This window comes from Nicotiana sylvestris, chromosome 8 (assembly GCF_000393655.2).
Source record: "Nicotiana sylvestris chromosome 8, ASM39365v2, whole genome shotgun sequence".
Taxonomy (NCBI): Eukaryota; Viridiplantae; Streptophyta; class Magnoliopsida; order Solanales; family Solanaceae; genus Nicotiana; species Nicotiana sylvestris.
Window position 1 is genome coordinate 27,133,940 of NC_091064.1, and position 24,628 is coordinate 27,158,567.

General features: G+C 34.9%; 1 protein-coding gene and 1 long non-coding RNA gene across 4 annotated transcripts in view; one reads left to right on the top strand and one right to left on the bottom strand.

The window, feature by feature from the left end:
* The first annotated feature begins 1,548 nt into the window (after nucleotides 1-1,548).
* Nucleotides 1,549-24,628, top strand: part of LOC138874432 (uncharacterized) — a 28,584-nt gene continuing 5,504 nt past the window's right edge. Inside the window, exons 1-2 of the long non-coding RNA XR_011401411.1 lie at nucleotides 1,549-2,194; nucleotides 19,544-19,588. This is a non-coding gene — a long non-coding RNA (uncharacterized lncRNA). The remainder of the gene's footprint in view (nucleotides 2,195-19,543; nucleotides 19,589-24,628) is intronic.
* On the bottom strand, nucleotides 6,421-23,114 carry LOC104221442 (uncharacterized). 3 transcript variants are annotated; one of them, XM_070152831.1, is made up of 9 exons: nucleotides 22,936-23,114; nucleotides 22,589-22,653; nucleotides 15,294-15,358; nucleotides 14,633-14,712; nucleotides 9,114-9,598; nucleotides 8,919-9,045; nucleotides 8,568-8,844; nucleotides 7,035-7,151; nucleotides 6,421-6,959 (listed from the first exon to the last, which is right to left on the bottom strand). In XM_070152831.1, the coding sequence occupies exons 5-8, from the start codon at nucleotides 9,596-9,598 to the stop codon at nucleotides 7,123-7,125; spliced, it is 918 nt and encodes a 305-aa protein (XP_070008932.1). In that variant the 5' UTR covers nucleotides 14,633-14,712; nucleotides 15,294-15,358; nucleotides 22,589-22,653; nucleotides 22,936-23,114; the 3' UTR covers nucleotides 6,421-6,959; nucleotides 7,035-7,122. The 3 variants fall into 3 exon arrangements, with proteins under 3 accessions (XP_070008932.1, XP_070008933.1, XP_070008931.1); XM_070152832.1 differs by lacking the exon at nucleotides 15,294-15,358; XM_070152830.1 differs by having other exon boundaries at nucleotides 22,589-23,114.

A 24,628-nucleotide genomic window follows, 5' to 3' on the forward strand; every position in this document is an offset into this window, starting at 1 on the left:
CTTCAAGAAGGCTACCACACTCCATGCTTCATTATTGGGCAAAGCCACAGCTTCAATCCACTTGGAGACATAATCCACAACAACAAGAATATAATTGTTCCCACATGAACTCACAAATGGACCCATAAAGTCGATACCCCACACATCGAAAATATCAATCTCAAGGATAGTAGTGAGAGGCATCTTATTCTTCTTGGAAATCCCGTTGGCTCTTTGGCAATCATCACACCGCTCAACTAGCTCGCTAGCATCTTTGTACAAGGTAGGCCAATAGAATTCACAGCTTAGGACCTTTGTAGCAGTTCTCGCCCCACCATGGTGACCACCATAAGGCGAGGAATGGCAAGTTTCAAGAATACCTAATTGCTCTTCTTCTGGAACACATCTCCTGATAACACCATCGGTGCAAATTTTAAAAAGATAAGGCTCGTCCCAATAATAATCCAAACAGTCCCATTTGAGCATCTTCCTTTGGTTTGAAGAGAACTCATTCGGGACAATTTCACTTACAAGATAGTTAGCTACATCGGCAAACCAAGGCATCCCAGTCAAAGACATGGAAAGGAGTTATTCATCCGAAAATAAATCATTGATCTCAAGGCCACCATGGGGCCTCCCCTCCTCTTCCAAACGGGGCAAGTGGTCTGCCACTTGATTCTCACTCCCTTTTCGGTCTATGATTTCAAGATCAAACTCTTGTAAAAGAAGTACCCACCTCATCAATCTAGGTTTTGAGTCCTTCTTACTCATCAAATAGCGAAGCGCCGCGTGATCGGTGTGAACAATCACTTTGGTACCCATGAGGTACGGGCGGAATTGTTCCATAACAAAGATAATGGCTAAGAGTTCTTTCTCGGTTACCGTATAGTTGACTTGGGCGTCGTTCATGGTCTTACTAGCATAGTATACCGGGTGGAATGTCTTGTTGATTCTTTGCCCCAGTACCGCTCCTATCACCACATCGCTAGCATCACACATGAGCTCAAATGGTAAGCTCCAATTTGGTGCGGTAATGATGGGAGTGGTAGTTGTAGACATGTAATTTTTTACCCTCCCCGAGATTTTACATATTTTAGCATTTAAATATTTAATTTAGGCTTAATATAGTTATTTCAACTAGTTTTGACTCTTTTACTTTATTTTGTCTTGTTATTTTTAGTTTATCTACCTTTCATAAAATTCAAAAATACAAAAATAGTTCTACTTTGTTTTCAGGATTATTAGTAGTTTGGTAGGAATATTATTTTAATTTTGCAATGATTTCAATCTAATTCCATTTTTATCTTTTAATATGATATTTGAAAAATACCAAAAATAGGTTTGTTTTAACGGTTTGTTTTATTTTAATAGTTATTTTACTTAAGTAGGATTAATTAGTAAATGGGGTAGTATTGTTAGTCTTGTTCAAGGAGAAAGAATAAAATTTGGGCTCAAACAACCCATATTTTAGACCTAGTTTTCGGACCCTTAGCCCATAAATCTAAGCTCAATACCCATAAAACCCTAACATTTTAAAAAGGCTCTTCTTTTACGTCTTCACAACGTAGACGTAGCGAAGACCTAAGAGACCCCATAAGAAGCTTTTCTTAAAAAAGGAAAAAGACCCTTCTTCTTAAACCAGCGAAGGAGAACCCCATCCCCAGCCGTCTTCCATCATCATAAGCGACCTTTGGACATCCGAACCCAAAAAATTCCAGCCACTGCTGCTTCTTCACCTCACACCAAACGACCACCCTTACACCACCAAGCCGCCTCTGCCATCTCCTAACCCAAACTCGCCTGAACCCTCGCCCCACCTAGCTGCCAAAAGGGAACGAGAGGGGAAAGGGAACGGGTTCAGTCGGAAAACAAAAGGGGGGAACGAGAGTGAGATGGAAAAAGGAAAAATTAGCTCAGCTTCTCCATTAGGCTAATTCCTCCAAGAGTCGCACCCTTGCTTCTTAACTAAAGCTCTGAAAACTTCATTCTCCTGCTTAGCAGTACACACCACTCTCATGTAAAAGGAGTCTCCTCTTTAAGGTGTTTTCATATTGAACAGTCCACTTTTCACATAATACAGCAACAATTTCGAGCTTGAGTTTTGTCGAAGTCGCCGGTGTAATTTCGGGGTCTCCGTTCTACTTTCCGGTCCAAGCCTTGTTCCACAGTCACGTTTCAAAGTTTTCAAACAATCACGGGCAAATTCTGTTTTGAGGTCCATCTCTTAACACGCTCTCCAATTTTATTCATCTTGAATGCCCATAATTTTGTTTGACTGATTATGTGTGATGATGCTCTTTATTTTGCTCTTCGTATGATTCTGTGCTACATATGCTTAATTTTGTGTAAATCTTCTGAGTTTAAATTAAATATTTTGTGGATGATACATCATTTTTATGGTGTGTATACATAACGGAATTTACTATGTTTTGAGCAACTTCTCCATTTAGTTAATAACATGAAGGTGAATTAATTCTTAAGATACTCTTTTGGGAAAAGAATGAGTTACGAAATTAAGATGCAGAGATTCTAAGTTGGAAAACTAACGAGAAATAATAGGCTTGGAATTTGTGGACTAAAAATGAAAGTGAATTAGGCCAAAAATGATATTGGATTGAATTTTGTTTGGCATGTGACAATTTGAGTTGTGAAAGATTTTTGTTAATTCTTTATTTTTGCATTACTAATTTAACCGCTAGTAGCACGTTAGGCCGATCACACGTGGGTAGGCAAACTTTTCGACGTGTAAGTAACCATTGTGACTATGGGTACGGTTCCTGTGGCATATTCACGATACATAAATCCCAATTCGGGTATGCATTTCATATAACCCGACCATAACTTTGAATAATAATAAAATAAATATATTGTAAATCGCGGGTGCATTTCATGTGACGTGGTTCGCAATGTGTTCCAAAACAATAAGTGCGCAACATCGGGACTTATTTAAATAAAATCCATAAATAATTAAAAGCGATAATAGAGTTAAAAATGCACAATAGGTTTAAAACATGTAATAAATAAGATAATTAGGCCAATTATTAATAGTTGAGCGACCGTGCTAAAACTACGAAACTCAGGAGTGCCTAACACCTTCTCCGGGGTTAACAGAATTCCTTACTCGGTCTTCTGTGTTCGCGGACCAAAAATAGAGTCAATTTCCTCGATTTGGGATTTAAAATAAATCGGTGACTTGGGACACCATAAATTATTCTAAGTGACGACTCTAAAAATAAATAAATAATCTCATTTCGAATAATGTCACTTTAATTGGAAAAACTCCATATCCCCTCGGGAAAAAGGAGGTGTGACAGCTTCAGCGACTCTGCTGGGGACAAGAACCCAGAACTTTTGGTTCAGGGTTCAAAATTCGAGCTTTTATTTATTATCTGATTTTTACGTGTTTGAGCCTAATGCGCTAAATGTCGCTTTTTACCGCTTTGATATTGCATAGACTATATATAAACTGTTACGAGACCCTCTTCTCTCTGAGTTTTCTAAATCATCTTGGAAGCGTGCACTTCGTGTGGCTTCTTTTCTGTTAGAGTCATATCCCAATTTTAGAACGAGGTTTGGATAAGTTGTAAAACCGGTGAAGCTTCTGTATTCCCGGTACGCTGCCCCCCCCCCCGGCTCGAGTTGTCCGCTTGGGTAAGCCAAGTCTAGAACAATACACAAAGGTTTTAAACCTAGAATAACATAGTCTCATGCCAGATCCCTAGTAGGAACGCTTGTTTGCATCACGTGCATTTGACTTTGGGGACTCAACATAGGGGTTGGGTCCGTCTAGGACAGCTGTACCCAAATTAAAAGACCATCCTGATGCATCTTACGTGTTACCTGCGTATCTGTTTGTTTCGGCTTGCATGTTGACTGGCTTCAAGAATAGGGAAAGAAAATGAAAAAAAGAAAGGGAAAAAAGAAGAAAAAGAATAAAAAAAATAAGAGTGAGAGATAGGTATTTGAAAAACCCCGAAACTCTGCCGAAATTTTAAAAAAGAAGAAAAAAGAAGGAAAGTCGTTTCAAAATAAATCATATTTTCCTGTTCGTCGAAATTGGACCGAACTACGTGGGTCTGATTCTCACCGGATGTGAGATACGTAGGCAAACCTCATCGGTTTTGGCCCCCAATTTTAAAAAAAATCCAAAAATATTTTTCTTTGTTTCGTTCTTTAGGAAAGTCTTTCTTTGAAACCATAATTTTCAAAAAATAAAAAAATATTTTCTTTTACTTCCTCTTTAGAAAAGTCTTTCTTTGAGACCCCAATTTTCAAAAAATTCAATAATATTTTCCTTTGCTCCCTTCTTTAGAAAATTCTTTCATTAAGACCCCAATTTTTAAAAAAAAAATCCAAAAATATTTTCTTTTAATTTCTTCTAAAAATCCAAAAATATTTTCATTTTTCTTTAGAAGTTTTCCTTTCGAAAATTTAAAAGAAAATTCAAGATTCAAAAATATTTTCTTTAGAAGTCTTTCTTTCATAATTTAACATAAAAGTCCAAAAATTCAAAGATATTTTGTTTCTTCTTTAGAAGTTTTTCTTTCGAAAATTTAAAAAGGAAAAAAAGAAGAAAAAATTCAAAATCAAAAAAGAAAAGATTTAGCTTATTTCTTTTATTCCTAATCTTCCCGAACTACGCAAAGATCTGATTCATGTGGCGTCATGATACGTAGCCAACCCAAATCAAGTTCGATCAACCATTTAAAAAATAAAAAGAAAAAGAAAAAAAATAGAGAGAAGGAAGAAAAAGTGCTTAAAAAAAGAAGAAGAGTGACCATTCTAACATGTTGTTTGTTTTGAATTGTGGAGCAAATTTGAGGTGGTCGGTTTGTGGTAAGCTGTCAACACATCCAGAATTCACAAGATCCAAGGGACAAATGCCAATGACATTTGACATCGAAGCTGTTACTAGTGCTTGTTGTACCCCATTTTAACACGGGTCAAACTAGAGTATAACATATTGGTAATTCTGAAGGTTTAATTAATTAAAGAGAGTCGTCACCTAATTATTTTAACGGTGAATTAGGACACCAATTTTAACTAAGTAGTGCTTAAAATTAACTTTGTTTTATGGTATGCTTAACCTTAAGATTATGGGTAAGGGTTCTAATTATCTCAAAAGGAAGGGGTAAGGTACCTTTTAAGATCCGTTAAAAATGATTAACCGGTCAAACTTAGATTAATTAAGCTAAAGTATATATGTACATCATGTAGGCATTTTATGAGTATATGAAGAAAATAGTTTATAAAAACTAAACATGTGCAGGTTAGTTAAAACAGTAATTTGTAAAAAAAATGACCAAACAATAAGTAAGTTGAAATTTGAAAAGCAAGTGCACCGGATCAGTCAAGGCTTATGAATAAGTGTTGTTAAAACTCATAGCTAAGTGTCAATATTTGGTATTATTATATAATCAGAATGGGACAAGTTAACCAGTAGATAAATAAGTTGAGTAGCTATCTCTATTTGAAAAATAACTTGCATAGATAATGACGTTCTTTTTTAGAAAATAGGTATAGACTTACTTGGCAAAAATGTAGCTTCAAAGATACATATAATAATTGGAATTGAAAAGATAGACTGAAAGAGTTGGTAAAAATTGTTTCGCATATGCACTTCCAGCCGTACTTAGCTTATTCTTTTGAAACCCGTTTTACTTCTTATAAAAAGGTGTTTGAAGTATAACATTAAAGCTTACCAGAAAATGAATACCCTAATGGTAAATAAGTGAAAAGGTTATTAGATTATTGACGAATCCTTATTCTAATTACCATACCCTATGAATATAAGTGTTAGAGCAAAGAACCTAACTGATTAAACTCAAACTTGAGATAAAACCTAAATACACAAGCAATTTAACAATCACAAAAAGTTAGATGAAAATGAATGGCATTAAAAGAAGGACATACAAGAATTTCGCTATTTTCCGACTACCAAAATAGTCGGAAAAAGATAGGTCGGAAAATATTTTCCACCAAAAAATAGAAAATGCAGCTATTTTCCGACTGAAGTAGTCGGAAAATAAGAAAAATATTATTTATTTTAAAAAATATTTCCGACTATTGTAGTGGGGATATTATACAAATAATAATTATTTATTAGTTATTTTATTGTATTTTCCGACTACAGTAGTCAAAATCTGTATTATTCTGGCCTCATTTTTCGACTATTGTAGTCAGAAAATTATTATGCTGGGCACACTTTTCGACTACAGTAGTCGGAAAACTAGGTTAAAATTTGATAGAATGCTGCTATTTTATTAGCACATCACCTGTCAAATGCAAAATATAATAAACAACCAATTCAACAAGCCAATTCCAACTAAACAACCAACTCAACCAATCAATATCAACTACACAACCAATTCACACTAAACAATCTAATAATCAAACCAACCAATTCCAACATCAATAAACAAACATTCAAATCCCATAATATCAAACCAAAACATTACTTAACGTCTAAATATTCAATATCAAATCTGAGTAGCTGATACATATCGACACTAATATAATAAAGTCTAAACATATATATACCACATCATTCAAATCTACCATAAAGTCTAAATATAAAATTTAAACATCCAAGAACAGTAATCAACCTTAAATCACTACTACACATCAGAATCAGTCTCTTCATCATCATAAAAGTGGGGCATGTGTTTTTTCATGTATTTATCCATTCTAGCAATGTGAGCTTCGGCCGTCTCACATCGTTTCGACAACAACTCAATATTCTTTTGCATTGCTCCCATTTCTTCCTGATTTTGCACAGTAGGAGCATCCGAAACTAATGGCGATGGACGAAAAGAGGAAGGCCGTTGTACTCCAAGCCCGTAAACTCTTCCTTTGGATACACCACCTGCTACATCCGTCCATATTGAAGTCATAATATTGGGTGACGGTTGGATTGGGATACCATCATCAGAAGTAGGTTGCGTCTGACACCATTCATCCAAGCTTCTATGATATCCATCCTGAAATAAAAGTAATAAGGATTATATAAATAAATACATATCAAAGTGAAAATAGTCTTAAAGTTATGATCTTACACATTGTTCCGATGCACGTGTCTCAACCCATCCTTCCCTTGATTCGTCTTTCTTCTTTTTCTTATGTGTCTCCGCAAAGACCTTAGCATCAGACACTGGTCCCCCTTTTAATTTTTCCTGAATAAAAAATGTAATTTTTCTAGTGATGTCCAAATAAATGCCACATCGATAACATTGTGTCTCAAGTGAAGAGTGCATAATGCGATAAGAGTCAAGAGAAAGTGTATATATATAAGGATTAAGGACTCATAAAAATATTATAAGGATGCTATACTAAAGCCTTTTAATTATCTTTATTTGATTATCTATATGAACTTCTGTTCAGCTTAACTGAATCCTATATAGGGTATTGGTGACAGAGGAGAAAAGATTCAAGAACATTAATAAAACTGCAATAAAGGAAAAACAACCAACACTCTTGAAGAAAACAATCCAAAATGACAACACAACAGATCAACTTTGCCTTTCCGTTTAGCATGATATAATTTGGACGCAAATACTAATGGAAAATAGCTTTTATTTGATGGTCACTAAAAAGACAAGATTGCATAATAGGATATCATCAATGAGGTGGAATTCAAGTTGACATAATGTGTTTGGAGTAGTTGCAGAAAAGTTAAATCTTTGAGTTTAGGAAGTACAGAGGGTTGCACTTAATTTTTTAGAAAAAGTGATTGCAAAGTAACTGTGGATCAATCGCTGATCTGCACAGTCTCTTCTCTTTAATCATGCTTTCTTCTTGTAGTCAAATTCAGAATAGTCAATCAAAGCCACAAAGCAAAGAACCAATTTCAGACCCAAAAAGCACTTAAAAATGGTATCAATAGCATAAAGGACACCAAATAAACCAAAAAGACCAAAAGATATACCCAATTAATAAAAGTTAAAACATTTATCACCAATCTCTTTTTGTCACCAACACCCTTTATGATAAGTACTAATTAATAATCAATAAAATAATACTGCAAGCACATATTAAATTACACGAAAAACGAACACGTTACTATATATAACTTAAACCCGAAATTTCCTGGAACTAGACCTTAAACTAGCTAGTCAAACCTAACATAGAAAATGAGTTCCTAACAGAACTTCTATTATGCTGAGCCAAAAAAATATTGTAGTTGCAGTATATTTACTCCAAACTAGCCAAAAAGTTAGATAGGATTAGGCACGACAAAGTAAAAAGAAAAAAACTTCTATAAGAAAAACAAACACAAATTTCTATCTTAGTGTGCAGTATTTTACACCATAGTATTTCTCTACATATTACACAGTACTGGTTAATTGTATTCTTATAACAATCATTATTCTCAATTCACCAAATGGGATTAGTCATTATAAGTATGATCTGAGAGTAAAAGGATGCCCAGTTAGGAAATTTCTTATAATTTCCAATGCATTAAAAGTCACATGAATACATTAAATCTTCTTTTGAAATTTTTAAGCTTTTAAATAATTTATAAAGAAGAGTTGAGAAGAGGATGACATAGGAAAAGTAAGTGAGAAATTAAGCTCTCTAGTGAACATTACCAATCTCTGTCGATGCGCAGCAAAACTCATAGATCCCCCGGTGCAACGAGCCACCCTTTTGAGAGGCTCGGGCTGCCTTTGCTCGTTCGCTTTTCTCCTTAAATTCAACACTGTCCCATATTGCTAAAAATTTTATCCACACATCTTCTCTTATCCAACCAGGCTTCTTATTCTTTTCTCGAGCTTCATACAATAAACTTGGAATCAATTTTTTTGCTTTCTTCTCATAGACATGTTTTATTTCATTGTCATATCGTTGTTCCCACACACACTTAGTCTGGAAAATAATTAAATAAAGTAGAGTGAAATTGAATATTTGATATATAATTTAAAAATAAGGTTTATACGTACCCTAAACTGATTCCACATTTTATCTCTGATATCATATGGAATGTCTTTCCATCTACCCCAAGCATCATGGTAAAGTGGCTTCATAGACTCTGTAACCATATGCGCAGCAGCAAATGAAGGGAAAAACCTGCATTAAAATTAACATATGTAAACTGTATATTCAACAGAATAAAAATAAGCATAAGGATTACTTACCCATCTTTCTCATCCGGAACGATAATCAGCCTACTATATGCATCATATTGTGGAGTCACTTTACCACTTCGACCCCGAGAAGCTGCTGGTGCAGCACTACCAATGGATGGTGATGTTGGTGTGCCAGAGACTCCAATATTTAACCTAAATACGCTAGGTGTGCTTGATATCAGAGATGCAACTGGAGTCGATGAAGTAGGCAGTGCTGAGGAGCTACCTTGTTGACTAATATGAAAACCGGGAGAAGAAGTTACATTTGGTGTGGGAATAAAATTAAGGTTAGAGCTAGAGTTCGTGCCAACTGAAGATACAGAAATGTGGACAGGCCCATGTGGGGGCATAAAAAATGTAGGTGGCAATGAAGTTGACTGAGGAGGAAAAGTAGGAGGAGGCCCCGTATGTGGAGGAGAGTGACCTGCAGTTGGAGATTTTAATTGAGTCCCCTTACCCTTACGGTGTCGACGATCGCTACCCCCAGATGGCATCTACGTAATATAACCACGGTAAAAAAACATAAAGCAAATCTTCAACATATTAGATGTATAAGAAATAATACAAAAACATAAAGAATTAGATGATTAGGAAAAAATATAGAAACATAAAGAGATAAAATCTTCAACATATTAGAAGATTAAGAAAAGAAACATAAAAATCCTAAAGAATAATAAAAACATAAAGTAATTCCTCAACAAATTAGATGATTAAGGAAAAACATAAAACTTAAAGAAATAATAAACACAAAGCAGTTTTCAACAAATTAAATGATTAAGGAATAACATAAAACCTAACGAAATAATAAAAACATAAAGTAATTCTTCAACATTTTAGATAACTAAGGAAAAATAAAAAAATTTAAAGAGATAATAAAAACCCAACAAGTCAATCATCTTCACTTGATTCATATTCATTATTAGATTCTTCCTATCACTTCTTCCATTGTCATCAAGAAATTCTTCTCCATCGCTTGTTTCATTTCCATCAGGTAATTCTTCCTCATCGCTTGTTTCATATTCATTGGCTGGGTCTTCCTTCTCATTTGCCCTGGATGTTCCTTCCCCGTCATCATTTAAAATTGATCTAAGGACAGAAATATCAAATTCTTCATAGATCCTTCGCTATGGTGTAATTCACCTGCTAATTCATCATCTACCAATGCTTCAACACTTGAAATATCATTTTGGTACGCTACATCCAAAACATCCTCGACTTCCACTCTACCCACGGGTTTTGTTTTAATAACCACCCTCCATGAGGACTTATTCTTGCACAAAGGATAAGGTGTGTAATACACTTGTTTTACATTTTGTGCAATGATAAATGGATCATAGAATGGATAATCCCTCGTGTGCTTAATTTCAACTATTTTATACTAAGGGTGCACCTTCGTACCTCTATTTGGTGTTGGATCATACCACTTGCACCGAAAGAGTACCAACTTTTTCTTTGGCCAACCAACACTGTACTCGAGTTCTAAAATCTCTTGAATCACACCACAATAATCAACATCCCCCTCACCTTTCACCCACACCCCACTATTATTGGTTTTCTTTCCCTTAGACCATTCTTCTGTATGGAACTTGTACCCATTAACACAATACCTAGACATCTTTCTGACTCTAGGATCAGGTCCCCAAGCTATATCATGCAGAAATTGATCACTTATGCCATTAGCTGGATTATGAACCTATATAGAATTAGAGAAAATTTAGAATTTTAAAATACATGTAATTAATTTGCAACTAACAAAAACTATTTATTATATTAAGTAACACTTATAAATTCTCTAAACCACTTTGAAAACCTAGGATAAACAACATTTTGCCCATATGTACCCACAAAGTAACTGTCCGACACAATTATAATATTCATTAGTTAAAACAAGGATAAATCTTGTATGAAACTTGGTAATATAAATATATATTTACCTATAATAAGGTTGGACCTCGGGGCAATTCAATAGTACATGTGTTGTAGCTGATTGTAGTTCCTTCTCAGTCAAGATTTGCATTGAACTACTTTTTGGCCCACCTTTTTCTGGTTGATTGAATATGGAAAATGGTGGTGCTGAAGGATCATTACTTCCTCCATCGTCATGTCGATTGGGTCTATTTCTCAAATATGACACACCATGTTCAAAATAATACGAACAAAAATAAGAAGTTTCTTTAGCCAGATATGCCTCACATATCGATCCCTCAATTCTCGATCTATTTTTCACGGCCCGCTTACATTTGCCAGTAATCGTGCATATTACGATTTCTTAGACGAAACACTATTTTATTAAAATAAATAAAGGGCAAATGGTTAAAAATCATTTACTACCTCTCAAAGGGATACATCCATCTATACTGAACTGGCCCTCCAAGTCGTGCCTCTTGCGAAAGGTGAATTGGAAGATGCTCCATTACATCGAAGAAACCAAGAGGAAAAATTTTCGCCAACTTATTTAAAGTTAGGCGAATATTACTCTCCATGTAAGTTAGATTCTCCATCCTCAATGTGCTAGAACACAACTCCTTAAAAAATAAGCTTATCTCTGTGATAGGCTTCCATATTCTATCAGGCAAGGCATTGAACGCAATAGGCATCAATGATTCCATGAAAATGTGACAATCATGGCTTTTCATTGACATCAACTTCCCTTCTTTCATGTCAACACACCTAGATAAGTTTGACGCGTACCCATCTGGCATACTCAAATTCTTAACCCACTGACAAATCTCCCTTCTCTCATCCAAAGTGAATGTGTAACTGGCCTTGGGCTTCTGAATCTTGTTGTTCAGGCATATAAGGTACAACTCACTTCTCCTACAATATTCCTTCAAGTCCATCATGGCCTTCAAGTTATCTTTTGTCTTGTTATTGACATCCATCACAGTATTAAATAAGTTATCAAAAAAGTTCTTCTCAATATGCATGACGTCAAGATTATGCCTTAGAAGAGTATGCTTCCAATAAAGTAACTCCCAAAATATGCTTTGTTTAGTCCAGTTATGGGAAACACCATAACCAGGTATCTTATTAGGCAATGGAGACTCAGTTACCTTAGGTAGATCCCTAACTCTATTCCAAATTTCTTCTGGCGACAAGACTTAAGGTGGCTCTTCATAATCAGTTTGATTCTTCAAAATTGCACTAGTGTTTCTCCTAAATTCATGATCTATTGGCAAGAAACGACGGTGACAGTCAAACCATGTGTTCTTACCTCCATGTTTCAAAGTGAACGCTTTTGTGTCTTCCATGCAAATCGGGCAGGCTAACTTTCCAGCAGTAGACCACCCGGATAGCATTCCATAAGCAGGAAAATCATTTATAGTCCACATTAAAGCGGCACGCAATCTAAAGTTCTGTTTAGTTGATATATCTTAGGTTTCCACACCTTGATGCCACAATAACTTCAACTCATCAATCAACGACTGCATGTATACATCAATTAAACTTTTTGGATTGCGTGGACTTGGAATAATGTAAGTTAGGAAAATATGGACTTGTCAAACAAAACTCTGGAGGAAGATTATACGGCGTAACAAACATTGGCCAACATGAATATGGTGCGGCAGAGACTGCAAATAGAGTGAATCCATCAGCACATAATCCCAACCTAATATTTCTTGGTTCACTTGCAAAGTCCGGGAACATCCTATCAAAATGCTTCCATGCTTCTCCATCTCACGGGTGACATAGAATACTGGTTGACCTTCTATATTCATAGTGTCATCTCATATGAGGAGCGGAGCTCATTGATGCATACAACCTCTTTAACCTTGGTATAAGGGGTAAGTAATGCATCGCCTTCACAGAACCTTCTTCTTATTAGCATTTGTAACCTCCTTATAACGAGGTTGGTTACAAAACTTACAGTTTTCTAATGATGCATCATCCTTATAAAATAACATGCATCCTTTCTCACAACAGTCAATCCTCTCTGATGAAAGTCCTAACTTGGACACCAATTTCTTTGCAGCATAGAAATCTTTGGGTAAGTTAATTTTATTCGGATTTAGTTCATTCATAAGCCCAATGATAGAATCCATGCCCGCTTGAGAAATAGAACTATCAGATTTGATAGTTAGTAGTCTAACTGCAACAGACAACTTGGAATGCATTGAGCCTTCATACAATGGACGACTAACTTCCTCTAGTTGTTCATAAAAGTGCTTAGCCTCATCATTTGGTTCGGATTGAGCCCATGGGAACATCTCAAAAGCATCTCTCATCATTTCATTAAATCGAGAATTTTCAAAATTATTCTCTACTCCGGGACTACCCTCACCACCAAAAGAATTATGAAAATCATGATTTTCTCCATGAACAGTCCACACATAATAATTTTCTATAAATCCATTCTTGTAAAGATGAAGTTCAACTACATCTGGTCTCAATAACTTCACACACTTGCATTTAACACAAGGGCACCTAGTTGTCCCTTCAATAAGAAAATCATTTAGCGATTTCGCCTTAGCAATAAACCCCGCAACTCCTTCTATAAATTCCTCCCTCAATCCCACACGATTAGGATGAGTCCTATTATACATCCATCTACGATGTTCAAATTCCATCTATATCAACAAAAAAAAAACTATTTAGATATTCTTCTAAAGGTTCCTACTTTGAATAATTGTAATACCTTCAACAAAGTGAACAATGGTTAACACTATGTGGCTAACATCTCTTCCCTCAAAGGCTCAAACAAAGAATTAACAAAAAAAGTTATGGACACAACAGGACACAAAATTAAGGTAATAATGTTAAAGAGTACAAAGCAACTCAAGCTACAAAGTGGTCTCATGTCATATTTATTACTATATGAAATTGCAATCTTGTAAAAAAAATTGACAAGCCAAGTGTCTTGCCACAAGAGCAAAAAATAGAGCTGATCAAATTGATGCGGCTAATTAAATTTGATAAGAAGCTATATTTTTGAAATAATTTTTATTTCACTAGAAACTTCTCCTCCTTCTACAACAATGAAAATAAAGTATATTAGTGCATATCTGAAATTCGTAACTTTCTTACAAGCGACACTTGTATTCTAATGATATTGTGTATTTAAGGTTAGATCTCTATTTTTTTGGTTGTTGTTACTATTTCTCTTTCCATAATTTTTTGTCATAATTGTTGTGATTTTACTTTTATTGAGACAAAAATCTATCTAAAACAAGCTTTCTACCATCACAAGATACAAGTAATTTTTGCGTATGACATTTATTTAATATCGTCATATCCTTACTTACCCAAATCTTATAGTTTTAATTCAAACTGAAAACAAATTAGCTAGAACTTAGAAACAAACTGATAACTTAGAAATAAACTGATTTAGCACGATCATACATAGAATCAAGCGAAGCTACTAGTCGCGGACTAATAGAGGTGAGCGAAACATGACAACGATAAACACAAATAGCTCCAACGAAGAAAAACCAATTCAACTGTTATAGTTTATTCTAATACTCAAATTGGTTTTGAACATGTAAAAGCAATCAATTAGTTAGAATTGCAAATTGGTAAAGGTTTCGTACCTTATAACAATGAAATTGCAAACCAGAATGTTATCTTCCCTTTGCCTTGCAGTCCGCAACTTCCACTTGTTGGAGAATTCCTATACACAAATTGCCAGTCCATGATCATACAATTAACATCCAAAAATATCTGTATACAATTTTATCTTAAAATTACAAGAATACACAAATTGCTACCTTAAGATACTTTTGCCCAAAAGGTAAGGTTTAGCATAACAATTTCAAGAAACACTACCTTCCAAGTACCTCTTATACTTTTCCTGAAAATTACATTTTTTTGCACTAAAATTCAACAACTTAATATGCCACTTACCTTCTTTTAACTTGTAATTTACTTTACTCTAAAATACATATTATCACTTTTCGAAAATTCTGATACGGTAAAAATTTATTTCCCTAGAGAAATCAAACGCATAAGGAAAAGAAATTCCATCAGATGTTATGACTAATAAGTACGTTCTTCCTCTTGTCAATATATTTCATTGACATCATCAATATCCAAAAAATTGATATACTTTGGAAGAAGCTTAACTTCTTTATTTTGGGAATGAGTTTTGATTGATCAAGTATGACAGTTTATAATAATGTTTAGTGAAGGGTTTTGCTAATTGAAGAAAGAGAGAGAAGCTACGCCTGATTCGGCGGAGAATGGTCTACTTACCGAAGTGGAGTGACGGTGGCAGCGGAGTGGTTGAGAGCACGTTAGGCGGTGAGAGAGAGAGGAGACTGAAAAAAGAGAGGAGATGAGCGAAATAAAACCTAGCTTTTGTTATAAAATAAAGACTATAAAGTAAAGACAAGTATAGAGAGAAACTGATATATTATTCGAATTCAAACTGATGTACATAATGAACTGAAATCTCTTCTATTTATAGAAGAAAGGAAGTTGTTGTGAAAGCTGCTACGCACGCTGCTGTGTAAGCTGCTACTACAAACTGCTGTGTAAACTGCTACGCAAGTTGTTGTGTAAGTTGCTACTGCAAGCTGCTGTATAAGCTGCTACAGCAAGCTGCTGTGTAAGCTGCTACTGCAAGCTGCTGTGTAAGCTGCTACTATACTAGATATGGATAATCTTCTACTGAGAGCAATGTTTATCCATAACGGAGTACTGAATGGATAAGCTTATTATACCCGGTATGGATAATCTTCTACCTAGGGTAATGTTTATCCATAACCGGGTACCGAAGTGATAAGCTTCTTCAGGAAGCTTATTTCCAATAGAGTACTAAATAGATAAACATATTTACGGTGGAGTCCCATATGGATAAGCTTCTTCAGGAAGATTATTTACAACGGAGTACTAAATGAACATCCATAATATAATATATTTATAACACTCCCCTTGGATGTTCATTAAAAGATAATGTGTCTCATTAAAACCTTACTAGGAAAAACCACGTGGGAAAAAATCCTAGTGAAGGAAAAAGAGTACACATATTTAGTAATACGCATTGCTAGGTGCCTCATTAAAAACCTTATAAGGAAAACCCCATGGGAAAAAACCTTAGTAAGGGAAAAAGAGTGCATCGCGTATTTTACTCCCCCTGATGAAAACCTTGTTTCAAATATTTGAGTCTCCGCATTCCAATCTTGTATACCATCTTCTCAAAAGTTGAAGTTGGCAAAGATTTAGTGAATAAATCTGCTGGATTATCACTTGAACGGATTTGTTGCACATCAATGTCACCATTTTTCTGAAGATCGTGTGTGTAGAATAATTTTGGTGAAATGTGCTTCGTTCTATCTCCTTTTATAAATCCTCCCTTCAATTGGGCTATGCATGCAGCATTGTCTTCGTATAAAATTGTGGGTCTTTTCTCACATTCCAAACCACATTTTTCTCGAATAAAATGAATTATTGATCTCAACCATACGCACTCCCTACTTGCTTCATGAATATCGAGCTTTATGGGTATCGGATAAATAACCTGCATCTGCATTACCAATACGATCTGCACCACTTTTGTTAGCATTAGCAAGATAAATAAGTGCACCATCTACACCGAGATAGAGTATTTCAGGACCAAGGAGCTCCTCATCCTCTTCTAGAGGTTGGAACGGATCCTTATTCACTTCAAGTGATTGAATATTCATTGGTGTACTTAATGGGTACACTTTGTCCATGTAAAAGTATTTTTAAGACCCTCTTGGAGCTCTTCCGGAGTTCCAATAAGATTTATGTCACCAACATAAACAGCAAGTGTAACAAATTTTGATGACATTTTCTTTATAAAAATACATGGACAAATAACATAATTTATGTAACTTTCTTTCAGCAAATATTTACTGAGGCGATTATACCACACGCGCACAGATTGCTTTAAACCGTACAAAGATCTTTATAATTTGATCGAGTACATTTCTCAAGACTTTGAATTATATGCTTCGGGCATTTTCAATCCTTCAAGGATCTTCATATAGATTTAGTCAAATAAGTCATATGGGTTAAGACTTGTATCTAAATGGTATGACATCTTCAAGTGTCTGGACTGTTGGTCCGATCCTCACAATCTTTTATAATATTGTGCACTATATTGTATCAAATATATCGTCGACGATCATTTTGTGTCAGTTCCGAAGCGACATAACTTGTGGAGATCTCATCACTTTCTTTATTTTCAGGTACCTGAACTTTTTCGGGAGTTTCATGAAATGTTATGTCGTGGGCTCTTCTAGAGCTTATTTCCTCCTCATTATGATCATTTTGATCATTAGCTCCTACTATTTTTCAAGGATTGTTACCTTTGGAACCGATTGGTCTACCACGCTTCATGCGTACAGTAAACTCTATCCTTCAGGGACTTTAATTTTAATAGGAGCATTTGTAGCTGAAATATGATATTTAATTTTGGATCAGCAAATGCTTCTGGCATTCGACTTGAATTATCTTCTAAGTGAGGATCATATTAATGATAATTCGATTCATATAGCATATTTTTCAACTGTTTATTCCATCCCCCAAATGTTAGAAAAACTAACATATATCCCCAATCATCTTTGGGAAACATATCTTTGTGTATTATGGTAGAGAAATTAATCATATACCACACAACAAAAGATAGTAAAAATATTTGGTTTCCGATCCTAAACCAATTGTGAAGGGAGGACTTATCATATATTATTGATCTGATGCATACAAGTGCTGTTATATGCACTTTAGAAAATCTTAGACCAACACATGAAACTTTGTTCTCACAATGGTTTAGCCATTAATAGGAGGTATTCAATGCTAAACCAGCTTGGATATAAACCAGCATTATCAAGATGAACTGTCTTGATTTCATAATCTGAAAATTATGCTCTTAATCGAGAAAAGCAATTCCAAATGCCAAACTGCAGGTTGACAATAATTACACATGTAACCATCTCATATATGCACCTATAAGTGGTTCACATGATAGGTGAACGGGCCCATATTCACCTTTTATATATTTCAGAATCAGGGGTCTTAGTCCCAACTTTAGCTGGTATAATCAATTCATTATGAGAACAAGCAACACATGAGAATTCCTGAAGAATCTTCTAGTTCTTTAGTATATGCTTATCTGAATTCTCAAATAGCTCATTTAAAAATGGCAAATGAAAACTTCAAGTTTATCATGTCATGTGCTATCTCTTAGTAAACTTCTGGTTTACTATGGCATAAACTTTTGCTTTAGTAAACTTCTGGTTTACTGTGATACATGATATAGTACAAATTAAAGAATAAGACGGGTAACTTCTCACATACATATTATTTTACCCCCTATGATTGTGGAAACATGAAGATTATCAATCTTCCAATCATTTGTAGTCTCAATATGATAGCCATTTGTATTAGTAAACTTCAGGTTTACTACAACATATGTTTTGACCATAATCATATAATATGAATGACATATTTGTATATAAGCTCTTCGAGAGCCTTCATTTATTATCCACAATCTAATATTTATCTGGCACTACTGGTGTCATGTATTCTTTAGGCAAACATTTAGCTCTTCAGGAGTTGTTGATACATTTTGTACTATCAAATATTGCTCAGACACTGCTGGTGTCATGAGAGAAAATCACAATCAAATAAACAATGTAAAACAATTGTTTAAGCACAAGAAAACTCCTCTTCATAATATTTTCCTACTTCAGGAGGCAATTTCAATTGTGTTACTTCTTCAGGAGCAAATTTAAAATACAAAATATTGAGTATATATTCTCTCAATGATATTACCTCTTCAGAAGGTGAATTGTGATATATTCACATCAAGAGTGCGTTCATATTTACCCGATTTATTAATATTTTCACATTCACTTCAGGGAATGGATTAATATTATTCAAAGTTCTCATCCTTCAGGAAATCGAACATAATTATCTGAATGCGCATTAATCACATCAAATTGTGATGCCTCAATCTCTTTTAAAATATTTACTAATTCAGGAGCAAATCGAGGCGTGTATTTAATATAGAGAATATTTATGTAGCTTATCTTCAATTGTAACCATAGAAAACCTAAATTATCACTTCTGGTGATCATAGACATATACCACTTCTGATGGTTAACAAAATATAATTACAATGCGATATATGAAATATAACTACTTCTGGTGGATGTATATTTCTTGCAAACTCTGCTAGAGTTTAAGTTGATCTAATAATATTATCCATATTCTTCAAAATGACATAAATAAGATATATTATAGTAAACATTATTATCAAATCATATTTTTTTCTTTATGTACAATAATTACATAACCATACTATCTATTACAAACAATAAAAATTAAAATATTTACATTTCTATAGATTCACCACCGATTACATGACTTGTTTCTCCTTCTGGGAGTGCAAGGTAATCAGTTACATCCAAATGCATGAAGTCTAAATTATCTTCAGAAATAAAATTTGCTTCAGCATTTTTCTCTGTCTTCTTTAGGGGGAGGCTTGATAAAGCTCAATCAGGTGTTTTGGCGTACGACAGGTACGTGACCAGTGCCCTTTTTCTCCACATCTATAACATGCATTTGGTGCTTGCACCGCTTCATGCTTTTGTTCCTTCCTTTTCCACTGCTGCTGGTGAGGAGTGTTCTTTGGTGCATTATTATTACCATGATTAGAGTTTCTTTCCCGACCACGACCATGACCACGACTGGGGCCACGACCTTTTCCACGTTTAGCCTGGTGGAAGTTCGTTCTCATTCACTTCAGGGAATGGACAAGAACCAGTAGGTCGGCTTTCATGATTTTTCATTAATAGCCCATTATGTTGCTCGGCTATAAGAAGATGTGAGATAAGTTCAGAATACTTTTTAAATCCCATCTCTCGATATTGCTGCTGCAGGAGCATATTCGAGGCATGAAAAGTGGTGAAAGTTTTCTCCAACATATCATGATCAGTAATATTATCACCACATAACTTCAATTGGGAAATAATTCTGAACATAGCAGAATTATACTCACTGATAGATTTAAAATCTTGTAGCCTTAGATGAGTCCAATCATATCGTGCCTGTGGAAGAACGACCATCTTCAGGTGGTCATATCTATCTTTCAAATTATTCCACAGTATGACTGGATCTTTAACAGTAAGATATTCCATTTTCAGGCCCTCATCAAGGTGATGGCGTAGGAATATCATTGCTTTGGCACGGTCTTGGTTTGATGCCTGATTTTTGTCTTTGATGGTGTCTGCCAGACCCATCGCATCAAGATGAATTTCAGCATCAAGCACCCAAGACATGTAGCTTTTGCCCGATATATCCAGGGCTACAAATTCAAGTTTAGAAAGATTTGACATTATTTAGGAAAAGAAAGTTCTTACCTCAGATACTTTCAAAATATTTGCTCGAGATGGCAGAGTCTCGTACTGATAACGTGTTATAAAATAAAGACCATAAAATAAAGACAAGTATAGAGAGAAACTGATATATTATTCGAATTCAAACTGATGTACATAATGAACTGAAATCTCTTCTATTTATAGAAGAAAGGAAGCTGCTGTGTAAGCTGCTACGCAAGCTGTTGTGTAAGCTGCTACTACAAGCTGCTGTGTAAGCTGCTATTACAAGCTGCTACGCAAGCTGCTGTGTAAGCTGCTACTGCAAGTTGCTGTGTAAGCTGCTACTGCAAGCTGCTGTGTAAGCTGCTACTATACCAGATATGGATAATCTTCTACTGAGAGCAATGTTTATCCATAACGGAGTACTGAATGGATAAGCTTATTATACCCGGTATGGATAATCTTCTACCTAGGGTAATGTTTATCCATAACCGGGTACCGAAGTGATAAGCTTCTTCAGGAAGCTTATTTCCAATAGAGTACTAAATAGATAAACATATTTACGGTGGAGTCCCATATGGATAAGCTTCTTCAGGAAGATTATTTACAACGGAGTACTAAATGAACATCCATAATATAATATATTTATAACACTCCCCCTTGGATGTTCATTAAAAGATAATGTGTCTCATTAAAACCTTACTAGGAAAAACCACGTGGGAAAAAATCCTAGTGAAGGAAAAAGAGTACACATATTTGTGCAATTATTTACTTTTCCGACTACTGTAGTTGGAAATTCCTTTTTTATTTGAAGGAAAATTAAAAATTAATTTTTAATTTTCCGACTATTGTAGTCGGAAGATTGGTCAAATTTTTTTATTGACTTAGTCCCGATTATAGTGGTCGGAAAAATTAATTCGCGGGATTTTGCACCAAATTTTATGACTAATATAGTCGAAAAGGCAGTCGCCTACAAAGTAAAAAAAATTAAAAAAAATTATACTTTTCTGACTACTGTAGTCGGAAAATTTCGACTACTATTTTGTAGTCGGAAAATAGCATTTTTTTGGTAGTAGCCATAGGCGCCCCCAAGCATTTTGCTTGTTTTCTTGCTATCAAATACATCTAAAGAATGAGAGGCATCAACTCCACGTGCGGGTATGGGAGAGTCTTGCTTAAGACTCCATGATTTGCTCCAAGTGCATATGCAAATAAAGGAAGAAAAGGAAAACAGAATTAGAGGGAAGACTTAGTACTATGTAATATAGAAAAATCAAAGACCAAAGATAAGCATATCATTCCTTCATTGGTTTTGCAACAATCCACAAGCTATGTCCCCAACAAAGTATTTTAAAATCTTAAAGCATTGGGTCTAAAATGAAGTTTAACAATATGGTTCGAATAAACACCTTATAGTCCTATGACCAATGATATTTAGATCTTCCTAAAAAAATCCTTTTCTACAATCCCAAATAACAAATTCCAGCAGAGTAACGTGCTTATGAAACCAGAGTGAGTAAGAACACTAACTAAGACACGCCAAAATGTTAAATAAATCGAGTATAAACTACGGAACTTGTAAGCAAGTCATTTAACTACATTAACACATCTAGGCCTTCATATAACCAAGATCTCTAGCATGTAAAAAAGAATTTCCAGACTCGTTTATAGTTGTTGTCTATTACAAATATTTAAAATAGCTCTAGCCCAAACTAAAATTGATGTATCCTACAATGACAAAAGTATTTGTAATAGGATACTCTTGCAAGTTAGTTCCTTAAACTTAGCCAAATTTAACAAGCTAGACTGACTTAATTTAGTACATATGTCCAAACCATATACAGATTTCATGAAAAGTAGTTAAGGGGAATAGAAATGAAAATGGTCTGTAATAACATAGAAGAAACAAAACAGGAATAGCTTACACCTATATGTTGGAGCTTGTTGCACGTTCTCCAACTCTTTAACAAGGCATAATGCAAATCTTCATTTAAAGTTTAGACATGGATTTTATTCTTTCCCAATATTCATTTTTTAGGCAGTAACTCTAACACGTATACATCTAAAACAAACGATACTAAACCACAATTCTTCACACAAAACAAACTAAATTGATCCGTAGCTCGCACTCAAATCAAACAAATATTCATTTCAGACCTTAAGCAGAAGATAATAAGAAGAGATAAATTTAAAGTCACTGACCTTTTTGTGGGCAGCAAACGGGGCGTCGTCAAGAAGATCTACTATCTACGGCTTTCATTCAACTCCTTTGGAAGATCATCAAACGCCGACACAAATAAAAATAAAAGCTTTGGCAAGGCTATAGACTAGATAGAGATCAAAAGGCAGAAAAAACTTAAAGCTAGATTTTAAGAGTAAGAAGGAAGATAACTATGAATAGTTAGCCAAACAGTGAGGGTTAACTGAGATAGAAAGGGCGGCCAAACTCCTCCAAAAAATGAGTTTCAAAGCAGATATATATTTATAGATAGAAGTTAGGGTTCTTGAGGAGGATTTTTTAATTCAGATTTGAATTTTGGTCAACATACCCGTTTGAATTTGAACGTTGGGGATTTTGGACAGAATTTGCAGACTTCACGTGATCTCAAATGAGGGACAAAAGTCTTACTCGAATTGGAAAGTCAAAGCTCTGCCATGGCTTATGTAGATGCAGAGCTTTCGCCAAAAGAGGAAGACAGGGAAGAAGCACGTTAAAACAAAATCAAATAAAAAGTTACTGATTAGGTCTTATGCGGGCGGGCTTGGTCTTATAGTGTGGGCTGGACGGATTGAAAGGTATTTGGGTAACGCATAGGCTTGCTGGGCTGCCTCTTTAATGGGCTGATGAATAACCCTCTTATTTCAAATGTTAGGCTGGATCATGAAAAATAATTTGTATGCTAAATAGGCTAAGGATTAACTTATATAGATTGAGCCAATATAATCGACAAAGTTAAAATAACCATTTCCTTCTTTCTTGCATTTTCTTTGGGCTTCTTGCTTGAATTAAATTTTATTATAATATTTAACAAATAATTAAAATATTTAGAATGCCAAAGTAAATTATAATAGCTCGTATTTAAATAAATAAAATAATTAGAAGATATCATGTGATTTAATAAATAACTATTACACTAACTTTTTTTAATAAAATACTATAATATTAAGTATTTATTTGTAATTGTTGAATTAAGCAGATATTACTATTTGATTAAATAAGGAGAAAGGGTATGATTTTCACACTAGATAACGAGAATAATTTTGGAATGCCAATGATGATGATGGTAAAAATAATAATTATAACTATAATTACAATAATTAGTAATAATAGTAGTAATATTTTAATAATAGAAAATAGGCCTAACTTGGTGTTAAATTTACTCGAATAAGTGATGCTAGAAGCTCAAATAAATATTTCGGAAGAAAGAGGGACAAAATTGGATGTCAACAGTGCTCAAGAGACTCAGGACCAGTGGGTTCAACAAAAGCCTACTGTGGTTGAGGAAAATAGGGTACTAAAGCAGCAAATGACTTAAATGTGTCAAGCATGGGCTAATGGCCAAGGACCACCCTTTTCTTCTCATGGTTTCCCAGAGTTCACACCCATCTCGACTACTGCCATTTCGGTCTCATTGTCTAATCAATCCTATCTACCTGGATTCAGTCCTTATCCCAATTGTACGATTACAGCTGGAACTTCTGTTGCATGCTCTCAAAGTTTTCCATTGATAACCAATCAGACAACCAATACTGTTATGCACATCTTCACCATCCCACAGCCGACGGTGGTGCAGAGGAAAACTCATGAGTCACAATTTGCAACCCCGCAAGAGCAATACCACTCTCCTGAGTACAAATCATACTTGTTTGATCTTCCTGCAAACATTGGGAAGCCTGCCCGAAAGATGGCACAGGAAGAAATAACCCAAAGACTGAAAAGCTTAGAACAACAGTTGAAAAACATGCAGGGGTTGGCAAGTCAAAAGAGTATTGCCTTCAAGGATCTATGTATGTTCCCCGATGTTCGTTTGCCACTTGGTTTCAAAATCCCCAAATTTGAAAAGTATGATGGATATAGAGACCCCATAGCCCACCTGAAAAGATATTGCAATCAACTAAGAGGTGCGGGTGGAAATGAAGAATTACTGAGGGCTTATTTTGGGGAAAGGCTTACGGGTGTAGCCTTCCTTTTCATCCACATCATGATTCAACAACACAACTTCCAATGGGTCTTCCACATTA